This window comes from Salvelinus fontinalis, chromosome 4 (genome assembly GCF_029448725.1).
Source record: "Salvelinus fontinalis isolate EN_2023a chromosome 4, ASM2944872v1, whole genome shotgun sequence".
Classification (NCBI taxonomy): domain Eukaryota; kingdom Metazoa; phylum Chordata; class Actinopteri; order Salmoniformes; family Salmonidae; genus Salvelinus; species Salvelinus fontinalis.
This window is the reverse complement of record NC_074668.1, coordinates 44,907,127-44,919,199: the sequence shown is the minus strand read 5'-3', so window position 1 is coordinate 44,919,199 and position 12,073 is coordinate 44,907,127. Positions and strand designations below refer to the sequence as shown.

Sequence of the window (12,073 nt, the reverse complement as noted above, 5' to 3'; positions counted from 1 at the left end):
AGAGACATACCCCAAGAGACTTGCAGCTGTAATTGCTGCAAAAGGTGGCTCTACAAAGTATTGACATTTGGGGGGTAAATAGTTATGCACGCTCAAGTTTAGTTTTTTGTCTTATTTCTTGTTTGTATCACAATAAAAAGTATTTTGCATGTTGTGTAAATCAAATGATACAAACCTCCCAAAAATTCATTTTAATTTGAGGTTGTAAGGCAACAAAATAGGAAAAATGCCAAGGGGCGTGTCACTGCCGATGCTGGAAGAAGACCAAGGTGCAGCGTGATGAGCGTACATAATACTTTTATTTAGAAAAATGACGCCAACAAAACAACAAACGAAAGAAACAACCGTGAAGCTTACAGGGCTAAGTGCCACTAACAAAAGTCAACTTCCCACACTGAAAGGAGGGAAAAGGGATACCTAAGTATGGTTCCCAATCAGAGACAACGATAGACAGCTGTCCCTGATTGAGAACCATTCCCGGCCAAAACATAGAAATACAAAATCATAGAAAACAAAACATAGAATGCCCACCCCAAATCACACCCTGACCAAACCAAATAGAGACATAAAAAGGCTCTCTAAGGTCAGGGCGTGACAGGGCGTGAATACTTTTGCAAGCCACTGTAGTTTTTTCCCCCTGAAAAGTTTCTGAAGTTATTAAAACCCTGGGTGAAACTATATTAAACAGCATCTATCAGGGTAGAAAACCTATGCAAGGTTTTCTTCTTCAACATCCTAAAATGTAATCTATGCATCACTGCCAGCTTGGTGAGCTCAAAGCATTTAATCTCTGTCTCCTCTCTCTCTCTATTTCTCTCCCTCCCTCTTTCTCTTTTCCTCTCTTGCTCCCTCCCTCTTCCCTCTCTCTCTCTCTCTCTCTCTCTCTCTCTATTTCTCGCTCTTCCTCCATCCCCTCCGTCTCGCCCTCCCTCCCTCATCCCCTCTTCCCGCCCACTCCCTACCACTCTCTCCCTTCCTCCCTCATCCCTCTCTCTCTCTCCCTCTCTCCTACACCTCTATCTCTTTCTCTCTCTCTCCATTTTGTCCAGGCTGTTCCCCAGTCTCAGTATCATCACCGAGCTGACCCACCCCTCCAACATGAGGTTTATGCAGTTCAGGGCTAAGGATTGCTACTCCCTGGCTCTCTCCAAGCTAGAGAAGGTGAGCAGAGCATTTCAGGGGCATGTCACTATTCCATCTTTAGATCTCAGGCTTCAGCCCTCATTATTATCTGTCTGTGTGGATGTCGTGTGGGAGGTGCACTCTTATACAGCCTCAGACATGAATATATAGAGCCCTGGGGCTGGGTTAGCAAGCCAGCTGGTGACATTTCATGTGCACTCCTCTTTCTCTCTCCTAACTCTTTCCCCCTCCCTCTTTTCCTCACCCCCACTCTCCCTCTGCTCCCTCTCGCACACTCTCTCCATCCCCTTCTCTTCCCTCTCGCCCCTACAGATAGAGCGTGATAAGGGTTCCAACCTGGCCTTCATGTTCCGCCTGCCGTTCGCTGCAGGCAGAGTGTTCAGTATCAGTATGCTGGATACGCTGCTCTACCAAGTGGGTTACCAGATGTAATGTATTAGGATAGAGTTCCAAATAGTACCCTATTCCCTATATACTGCACTACTTTTGACCGGGGTCCCATTTCAGACGTAGCTAGGGAGCTTATCTGCAGATCACTTAGTCACTCCCTTAGGCTATGATCAGCTTAACTTCTATAAATCCTAACCCTTAACTATTCGGTGGAGAACCGCAAAACTGATCTTAGATCAGTGTCTCGAGGGAATACTCTGTTCACAGGGGTGTGTGGAGCTTATCAGTGTATGATGTAATCTTACTCCAGTACTTACTGAGAAAAGCATCTGATATTGCACTGTCTTTGAAGGGAGAGAGGGAGAGAGGGAGAGCTAAAGTATTTTTGAGCGCAATGATCATTCAGTAGTTTCTCACCTCTCCTCAATAGTGTTTTCTTTGGAACTAGACATGAGTGTGTTTTCAGTCTCTGGTTCCTCCTGTTTGTTTATACATTCTCTTGCTTTTTTACAGTCATTTGTAAAGGACTATATGATTCCCATAGCAAGACTTTTACTAGGCCTGGACACCACACCAGGGTCTGGTTACCTATGTGCAGTAAGTATGGATACCTGTGTCGTGGAAATTCTCACACAGGGACACTCGAAGTCAATCTTAAATTAATCATTCTTTATTATCAGCATGCTGGAGAGGTTCCAACCAACTCAATGCACCATGTACAGTCCCGTTAGTTCTAACGGGGCAGTCCCGTTAGTTCTCTTATATACTTACACAGAAAGTAATATTTGCATGATTTAGCGTATTCATTATTCATAATTAATTCAGCATTAATGTTTACTTCATTCATGTGACCGACCAATACTGATTCATGAATGTGGCAGACCAATACCTCACGAGGCTTCTTCTCTCCAAGCTGAGACCTTGAAACTGAGATATTGTTCTCCAAACAAGGGAATGGGCGTACTGCCAAATTGCAGATACTACAGTGAGGATTTATCCCAGGCACGTTCAATCAGTCACTTCGCATGAACACAGAAGTTGGTTATTAGAAAAGCACAAATAAAGAACACAAAAACTGGTTATTAGAAAAGCACAAACAAAAACATTTCCAGCACACCTGTTTTGGGTGTGTGGTTGTGTGTGTTTCGAATGAAATCCAAGTTCATTTGTCACATGCACAGGTGTAAGCCATACCAGGAAATGCTTACTTACGAGCTCTTCCTCAACAATGCAGAGTTCAATATCAAATGTATGAAATAGAGTCAAGAATAGGATCTTTAAAAAAAGCAACAACAGGTCAGAAGAAAAAAAACACACACAAGAATGTAAGCTACAGTTGCAGTCGGAAGTTTACATACAACTTAGCCAAATACATTTAAACTAAGTTTTTCACAATTCCTGACATTTAATCCTAGTTAAAAGTCCCAGTCTTAGGTCAGTTAGGATCATCAGAAAAATAGTAGAGTTATTTATTTCAGCTTTTATTTCTTTCATCGCATTCCCAGTGGGTCAGAAGTTTACATACACTCAATTAGTATTTGGTAGCATTGCCTTTAAATGGTTTAAGTTGGGGCAAACGTTTTGGGTAGCCTTCCACAAGTTTCCCACAATAAGTTGGGTGAATTTTGGCCCATTCCGCCTGACAGAGCTGGTGTAACTGAGTCAGGTTTGTAGGCCTCCTTGCTCGCACATGCTTTTTCAGTTCTTCCCACACATTTTCTATAGGATTGAGGTCAGGGCTTTGTGATGGCCACTCCAATACCTTGACTTTGTTGTCCTTAAGCCATTTTGCCACAGCTTAGGAAGTATGCTTGGGGTCATTGTCCATTTGGAAGACCCATTTGCGACCAAGCTTTAACTTCCTGACTGATGTCTTGAGATGTTGCTTCAATATATCCACATAATTTTCCTCCCTCATGATGCCATCTATTTTGTGAAGTGCACCAGTCCCTCCTGCAGCAAAGCACCCCCACAACATAATGCTGCCACCCTCGTGCTTCACAATTGGGATGGTGTTCTTTGGCTTGCAAGCCTCCCCCTTTTTCCTCCAAACATAACGATGGGCATTATGGCCAAACAGTTCTATTTTTTGTTTCCTCAGACCAGAGGACATTTCTCCAAAAAGTACGATCTTTGTCCCCATGTGCAGTTGCAAACCGTAGTCTGGCTTTTTTATGGCGGTTTTGGAGCAGTGGCTTCTTCCTTACTGAGCGGCCTTTCAGGTTCTGTCGATATAGGACTTGTTTTACTGTGGGATATAGATACTTTCGTACCTGTTTCCTATTCATCTTCACAAGCTCCTTTGCTGTTGTTCTGGGATTGATTTGCACTTTTCGCACCAAAGTACGTTCATCACTATGAGACAGAAAGCGTCTCCTTCCTGAGCGGTATGACGGCTGCGTGGTCCCATGGTCTTTATATTTGCTTACTATTGTTTGTACAGATGAACGTGGTACCTTCAGGCGTTTGGAAATTGCTCCTAAGGATGAACCAAACTTGTGGAGGTCTACAATTTTTTTTTCTGAGGTCTTGGCTGATTTTTTTGATTTTCCCATGATGTCAAGCGAAGAGGCACTGAGTTTGAAGGTAGGCCTTGAAATACATCCACAGGTACACCTCCAATTGACTCAAATTATGTAATATTAGCCTATCAGAAGCTTTTAAAGCCATGACATCATTTTCTGGAATTTTCCAAGCTTTTTAAAGGCACAGTCAACTTAGTCTATGTAAACTTCTGACCCACTGGAATTGTGATACAGTGAATTATAAGTGAAATAATCTGTCGGTAAACAATTGTTGGAAAAATCACTTGTCACGCACAAAGTAGATGTCCTAACCGACTTGCCAAAACTATAGTTTGTTAACAAGAAATGTGTGGAGTGGTTGAAAAACGAGTTTTAATGACTCCAACCCAATTGTATGTAAACTTCCGACTTCAACTGTATATACAAGGTCAGTTCAGTACCATATCAATGTGCAGGGATATGGTGGAGGCTGAGGTAATATGTACAGTTGAAGTCGGAAGTTTACATACACTTAGGTTGGAGTCACTGAAACTCGTTTTTCAACAAGGTCAAGGAAAGGTTGGAAATGTTGGTGAAGACGCTTGCCACCTGATCTGCGCATGCTCTGAGGATTTGCCCTGGTATTCCATCAGGTCCTGCATGCAGCCTTACCAGTTTTAAGTTTATAAGTCTTTCTCATGTCAGCCACGGAGAGCAAGATCCGGAACAGCGCATGGATTGATGTTTACCTCGAAGCGAGCAGAGAATGCATTGAGTTCGTCTGGGAGGGAGGCATCATAGGTCAACGCACAACTGGGTCTTCCTGTTTGTGTGTGCACGTGTGTGTGCGCGCGTGTGTGCCCGTGGGCGGGCGGGTGTGCGTGCTTCTATACATGTGATGTGTATACTGAATGTGCTCCCTCCTCCTTCCCAGATGAAGGTGACAGAGGAGGACCTGTGGATCAGGACGTATGGCAGGTTATTCCAAAAGCTGTGTTCTTCCAGCGCAGAGATTCCAATAGGCATCTACCGTACAGAGTCACACATGTTCTCCTCCACAGAGGTAAGACAAGATAGAGGCAGTCCCTGTTCAAATATTCTGGAGAGGCATCCTTCCTTTCTTCTTTCCTTCCTTCCTTCCCTTATTTAATTTTTCTCTTAATTTCTTCCGTGAGGTAAATGAGAGCAATAGGGATAGTAATCTTGCTTTCGACTTGTCAAATCACAGAATGATAAATGATTAGCTCAAGGAAGGAAGGAAGGATGGAAAGAAAGGATGCATTCTAAAAATAATAATTTGAACAAAGCCACCTCTGCGTCATCAATAGATTACTGAGTGTACAAAACAAGAGGAACAACTTCCTAATATTGTGTTGCACCCCATTTTGCCCTCAGAACAGCCTCAGTTCGTCGGGGCATGGACTCTACAAGGTGTTTGAAAGCGTTCCACAGGGATGCTGGCCCATATTGATTCCAAGTTAGCTGGTAGTGGATCTCTACTCCGAATAGATTGTTCCATCTCATCCCACAGATGCTCATATGGATTGAGATCTGGTGACTGGGCAGGCCCCTGTAGTAAGATGAATTCACTGTCATGTTTGTGGAACCATTCCTGGACAATCCTAGCCTTGTGGCATGGGGAATTATCCTGCTGAAAAAAATCTATTTGCAGATGGGTACACTGCTGCTATGAAGGGATGCGACTTATTGGCAATGATGTTCAGATATAATGTGGAATTCAAGTGTTGCTGCACTTTTTTCAAGAGGACTATTGTGTGCCATGAAAATTCTCCCCACACCATCACCACCAGCCTGCAATGTTGACATGCTGCATGATGGATGCATGTACTCATGTGGTTTTCTCCATACCCTAGTCGTCCTATTAGCGTGAAACAGCAGGAACTGGGATTCATCAGACCAGGCATGTTTTTCAAATTCTCCAGTGTTTTCGTTCCTTAGCCCACTGCAACCGCAATTTCTTGTTTTTTTGCTGAAAGAAGTGGAACTCTGTAAGGTCGTCGGCTGCCGTACCCCATTCATGTCAAGGTACTACGAATTGGGCATTCTTTTATGGGTCTTTGGGTACCAATGTTGTACTGGACTGTCAGTTGACTAACTGTAGCCTGTATGTTGCTCTGCACAATTTGTCTCAGCCTTCTTTGTCCTCTTTCATCAATTACCCGTTTTCGACTACTAGCCTGCCATTGGCTGGATGTCCTTTGGGTGATGGGCCATTCTTGATACACACGGGAAACTGTTGAGCGTGAAAAACCCAGCAGCATTGCCATTCCTGACACACTCAAACCGGTGTGCCTGGCACCTACCACCATACCCCGTTCAAAGGCACATAAATCTTTTGTCCTGCCCATTCTCCCTCTGAATGGCACACATACACATTCCATGTCTCAATTGTCTCAAGGCTTAAAAATCCTGTCTCCTCTCCTTCATCTACATTGACTGAAGTGGATTTAACAGGTGACCTCAATAAAGGATCATAGCTTTCACCTGGATTCACCTTGACAGTCTATGTCATGGAAAGTACACTCAGTGGACACTCAGTGTATTTGTGCTATAATTGTGCTGCTAATCATTGTAATTATGCTTCATATGCATCATTGAACTATTTGGTGCAAACATTCACAAACAAACATTCTTGGTCAAGTAAATTATAGTTACTTTTGCCAATGCTACTCTGTGCAAGTTTTTTTATTTCATCCATCATTGTGTGTTTTTGTTTGTTGGTCTGTCCAAGTATCCTCCTTCCTAGTTACCCACAGTTAATATGAAATCCTTGTCTTGACATTTTACATAACAGGACTGTCACGATCTGCTCATATTTGCAGTACAACAAAATGAAAGTATGCGTTGTGTTTTGTTTGGCACTTCAGTAATGCTGTCAGTCAAGCGCTTCTTCATAATGCACTATAAATGCGTATCTAGAGCTTCCATTACTGATGTAAAGTGTCACCAAGACATCCTATTGGATCCTCATACTGTCCACACAGTTCATTTGGTATGAACCCTTCCCCCTCCCCTAGTCTCAAGTATCCATCAACGTAGAGAACACTGGTGGTGACGACCAGAGAAGCAATCGTCGCGCGTCGTGGAAGGAGAAAACAGCTCAGCGGAACTCCACCGCCAGCGACCAATCAGAACATCCGTTGCTGAGGAAGAAGAGCCTCCAGTGGGCGCGGCGTCTGAGCCGTAAGAACACCAAGCCACCGAGTCGCACCGAGCGGATCTCCCAGCAGCGCCTCAACCTGTACCGGCGCTCCGAGAGACAGGAGCTGTCTGAGCTGGTCAAGAACCGCATGAAGCACCTAGGCTTGCCCACTGTCGGATACGGTGAGCGGAAAGTTACAGGACACCCTGGTAATACTGAGTGATATTATAGGGTGCTGTGTCATATTTAGTTTGGTGGTCTTATATGTGTCACCTGTAGGGTTGCAAAATTCCGGGAACTCTCAATAAATTCCTTGGTTTTCCCGATTTCTGGAAAACCAGAGAATATATTAAAAGTTCCAGGAATTTTGCAACCCTAGTCCACTGTCATAGTTTGGGAATTGGTGCTGTCTGGAATGACAATGATGGGGGATTAGTTGGGAGTTTTTATGATGGACTTGTTTGGGATATATTGTTGGAGATGTTTGGGATATATTTTGCTGTATGTTAAATCTGATTTTTTGTCAATTACTAATTATCTCCGCAGATGAAAATTCTATCATAGTAATATTATTGAGTTGTGTTAGTTTTTTAAATATGTATTACATAGCTTCTGACTGTTATTTTCACCATGCAATCTGTCCATCACTTCACTTCATTGAACACCATTTCAAAGGGGTGTATAAGAAGTACCATAACACCAATAACCATATAAACATCTCACAACGCCTAACATACTGTAAATATTGAGGACTATTCTCCATTATTCACATGATTCTACATAGTATGATAATGTACCTGCATAACCTCTTTATGAATGTGCATAAACCTTCATGTTACTTGTAGCCTATGGATGGACAACTGAAGTATAATGAAGCATTTAATCTCAGACTGCATTTTGCCTCCCCTCAGACTGCATCTCCTCCCCTCTCACCTCTTCACTCTTTTCCTCTCTCCTCAACTTCCTTCGCCTTCTTTTGCAAAACCCCAAAATTATTTCCCTATATAATTCTCCATACAATTCCTCATGCCAAAACATTATGATGACTCATTCATATAATCCCATTCGAGGGAAATGCTTATTACGTAATACTGCCAGAAAAGCATTAAAAATACTAAAGAATTAAATACTTAACAAATTATTTACTGGTGATTTTAAATTGGATGATTGAGCCAGAAATAATGTAGATATTTACATAATAAATGATCTAATATTTATGAAATAATTCAAAAAACATATTTGTTTGCATGTTAGGTCATTTTTTTGCATCCCCTTTTGAAAACTGCAATTGCATTTTTGCTGCTTGCCTAATCTTTTCATTCTCCTCTTCTTATTTTCTGTCTTGTAGAGGATGTTGCTAATCTTACTGCGAGTGATGTCATGAACCGAGTAAATCTAGGATATTTACAAGGTAATCCCACATACAGTAGTGTTCACGTACAGTATGCAATGCAACACATTTCATTTAGTCATCACTCCCATCTCTTAAATATGTCAAGTGGTGTGAAATTAGAATTTCATTCTATATGTTCAAGTATAGTGCTACTTTCCTGAAAGCTATGCTCATTGCTCACAGAAGAATGTTGTTAGGGAAATTATACAGTGCATTCAAAAAGTATTCAGACCCTTTACTCAGTACTTTGTGATGCACCTTTGGCAGAAATTACAGCCTTGAGTCTTCTTGGTTATGCTGCTACACAAGCTTGGCACACCTCTATTTGGGGAGTTTCTCCCATTCTTCTCTGCAGATCCTCTCAAGCTCTGTCAGGTTGGATTGGGAGCGTTGCTGTACAGCTATTTTGAGGTCTCTCCAGAGATGTTAGATTGGGTTCAAGTCTGGGCTGCTGCTGGGCCACTCATGGACATTCAGAGACTTGTCCCAAAGCCACTCCTGGGTTGTCTTGGCTGTGTGCTTGGGGTCGTTGTCCTGATGGAAGGTGAACCTTCGCCCCAGTCTGAAGTCCTGAGCGCTCTGGATCAGGTTTTTCATCAAGGATCTCTCTGTACTTTGCTCCGTTCATCTTTGCCTCAATCCTGACTAGTCTCCCAGTCCCTGCCACTGGAAAACGCCCCCACAGCATTATGCTGCCACCATGCTTCACCGTAGGGATGGTGCCAGGTTTCCTCCAGATGTGAGTTCAATCTTGGTTTCATCAGACCGTCAGAGAATCTTGTTTCTCATGGTGTAAGAGTCTTTAAGTGCCTTTTGGCAGACTCCAAACGGGCTGTCATGTGCCTTTTAATGAGGAGTGGCATCCTTCTGGCCACTCTACGATAAAGGCCTGATTGGTGGAGAGTTGCACAGATGGTTGTCCTTCTGGAAGGTTCTCTCATCTCCTCAGAGGAACTCTAGAGCTCTGTCAGAGTGACCATTGGGTTCTTGGTCACCTCCCTGACCAAGACCCTTCTCCCCCGATTGCACAGTTTGGCCGGGCGGACAGCTCTAGGAAGAGTCTTGGTGATTCCAAACTTCTACCATTTAAGAATGATGGAGGCCACTTTTCTTGGGGACCTTCAATGCCGCAGACATTTTTTGATACCCTTCCCCAGATATGTGCCTCGACACAATCCTGTCTCGGAGCTCTGCGGACAGTTCTTTTGACCTCATGGCTTGGTTTTTGCTTTGACATGCACTGTCAACTGTGGGACCTTATATAGACATGTGTGTGCCTTTCCAAATCATGTTCAATCAATTGAATTTACCACAGGTGGACTCCAATCAAGTTGTAGAAACATCTCAAGGATGATCAAAGGAAACCAGATGCACCTGAGCTCAATTTCGAGTCTCATAGAAAAGGGTCAATTTCTAAAGATCTGTTTTTGCTTTCTCATTATAAGGTATTGTGTGTAGATTGCTGAGGATTTATCATTAATTTAATCAATTTTAGAATAAGGCTGTAACGTAACAAAATGTAGAAAAAGTCAAGGGGTCTGAATACTTTACGAAGGCACTGTATATGCTTCTAATATTCTACTTTGTAAGACATCTCAAGTGGTGGATATACCACCATCCCTTTAAAAGGCGAGATCGGTTGAAGATGGTACCATATTCATTAAAATACATGGTGGATGGATCGATGTCATACTAGTAGTTTAGTACCTGTTTTGAATAGCTAGGCTACCGTATGTTAGTATAGGCAGTCAGAATGTTGTGTTATTGAATGAAAGTACGACAGTAGCCTGTGAGTTAACAAGTGTTGACTGTCTTAGAGTTGCAGGGAATTTCAGAGCATCCGTTAAGAGAAGAGACCAGAACAGGTTAGATGGAGAATCATAATCATACAGCACTACTGCATGACTCTGTGTGATAATGATGGCAGTGTTGGGTGGCAGACAAGCAGTCTTTCATTCTCTCTGTCCTCTGCGTTGTGTGGACTGAAGTGGGAGACTTAGGCCTAGTTCAAATTGTACAACTGATGTACACAACAGTTGTTTCAAATGCATTGTGCATCACTTGTACAACCTGTGTGAACTAGGACTTATTGACTGATGATGGAACGTGAGGGACGGCCAGACAGACTACCAAGTTACTGCAGGGCAGCAGAGTGTGGATACACTACAGTACGGCGGGATGGGACAGAGTGGAGCAGAAAGCATTATGACTGTGTTGTTCGGAAGGTCAACGGTACATTACTATCAACAAACCAAAGTTACACTGAGAATCTTGTAGAATATAAAAAACATTTAGCATTTTATTAGCCTAAATACAATATGATTTCAAAATATTCATCACATTTTAGTCCCTCTGAAAGACTATCCTAGATTGACGCTATATTAGGACCCCTTCTAATCCCACACACCCAATGTATTTTGCTTCACTCTCTGATTGGTTGAGCCTCACTTTGTTTGGTTGAGTCTGCCCTGCCGGATGCCGGAGCATGTTCTAGTTGTGTTCGTGGGTGTCTCAACATTTTTATATGGGGGCTGAGTGTCATTGGCATGGCAACCATGGTGCCCTGTCGCCGTGCGTGACCAGGCCGACGTGTGGAATGCGCAGAAGGTGAATCGATGTGGACAGTGTCTGCATGTCTTTCTTAAACTGCGCATGGAGGGATGCGCTTGCCTTGTGGCAGCATGGGCCTACCCTGTACCAGCCATGCCCTGTCAGTAACAGTTAGACCTTCTCTCTCTCCTACCCACCCCGCCTGGCATTATAAGGGGCAAACACAGGTGGGTTTTGGAGAAGCAGATGCACTTTACCCCCCAACCCCCAAGTTTGAGCCTCATTCTGTCCCAGGTGCACAGTTTCTCACTCATACACGCGAAACAGGTAAAACACAATCACTTCTCACTCACTCTGAATAGACTTTGCCCCCTCCCTAGGCCCAGGGGCAACTTGATCCTACTCCAAGACAAGCACAGGACATCAAAGTATGCCATGTTAAGGGATATTCAGTTACACACCATTGATTATACTGTATTTGAATAGACATTAAGAAAATGAACACAGGACTTATATCATACAGGACTTATAGGCTTACTATATATAAATAAGCTTTGTTCAGCCAGAACGGCCCTTAAAACGGCTCTTACTGTATATGCATATGATTTATTATGTCAGTCAGCCGTTTACTGAAGATCAGGGAATCCTATACTTCCATTTTCTAAATGGACCATTAGTTGTCTAATGGTGTGTGTAATTGGTGACTATGAGGGGACTGGTACAGCCAGAGCAGCTGCTAAGAGCTGTCCCTGCATCTGTTCTGTTCCAGATGAGATGAACGACCACCAGAACACTCTGTCCTACGTTCTCATCAACCCCCCTCCAGATACCATGCTGGAGCTCAATGACATTGTGTAAGTACCAGCAGGAGAGGCGTCTCTTCTCTTTTCATTCCTTCTTCTTTACAGTATCGGTACTATACTGTACTAA

The 12,073-nt window shown here is 43.1% G+C and overlaps 1 protein-coding gene across 9 annotated transcripts in view; it reads left to right on the top strand.

The window, feature by feature from the left end:
* kcnt1b (potassium sodium-activated channel subfamily T member 1b) overlaps positions 1-12,073 on the top strand; it is a 108,303-nt gene that overhangs the window by 93,308 nt on the left and 2,922 nt on the right. For 5 of the 9 annotated variants that reach the window (XM_055920321.1, XM_055920323.1, XM_055920326.1 and 2 more), the window contains 8 exons: positions 1,050-1,161; positions 1,456-1,557; positions 2,047-2,130; positions 4,972-5,100; positions 7,076-7,382; positions 8,549-8,611; positions 11,359-11,370; positions 11,913-11,997. In XM_055920321.1, the coding sequence (XP_055776296.1) occupies positions 1,050-1,161; positions 1,456-1,557; positions 2,047-2,130; positions 4,972-5,100; positions 7,076-7,382; positions 8,549-8,611; positions 11,359-11,370; positions 11,913-11,997 (894 nt within the window). Of the gene's footprint in view, positions 1-1,049; positions 1,162-1,455; positions 1,558-2,046; positions 2,131-4,971; positions 5,101-7,075; positions 7,383-8,548; positions 8,612-10,410; positions 11,998-12,073 lie in introns of those variants that run through there. The other 4 variants (XM_055920322.1, XM_055920324.1, XM_055920328.1 and 1 more) reach the window with 2 other exon arrangements.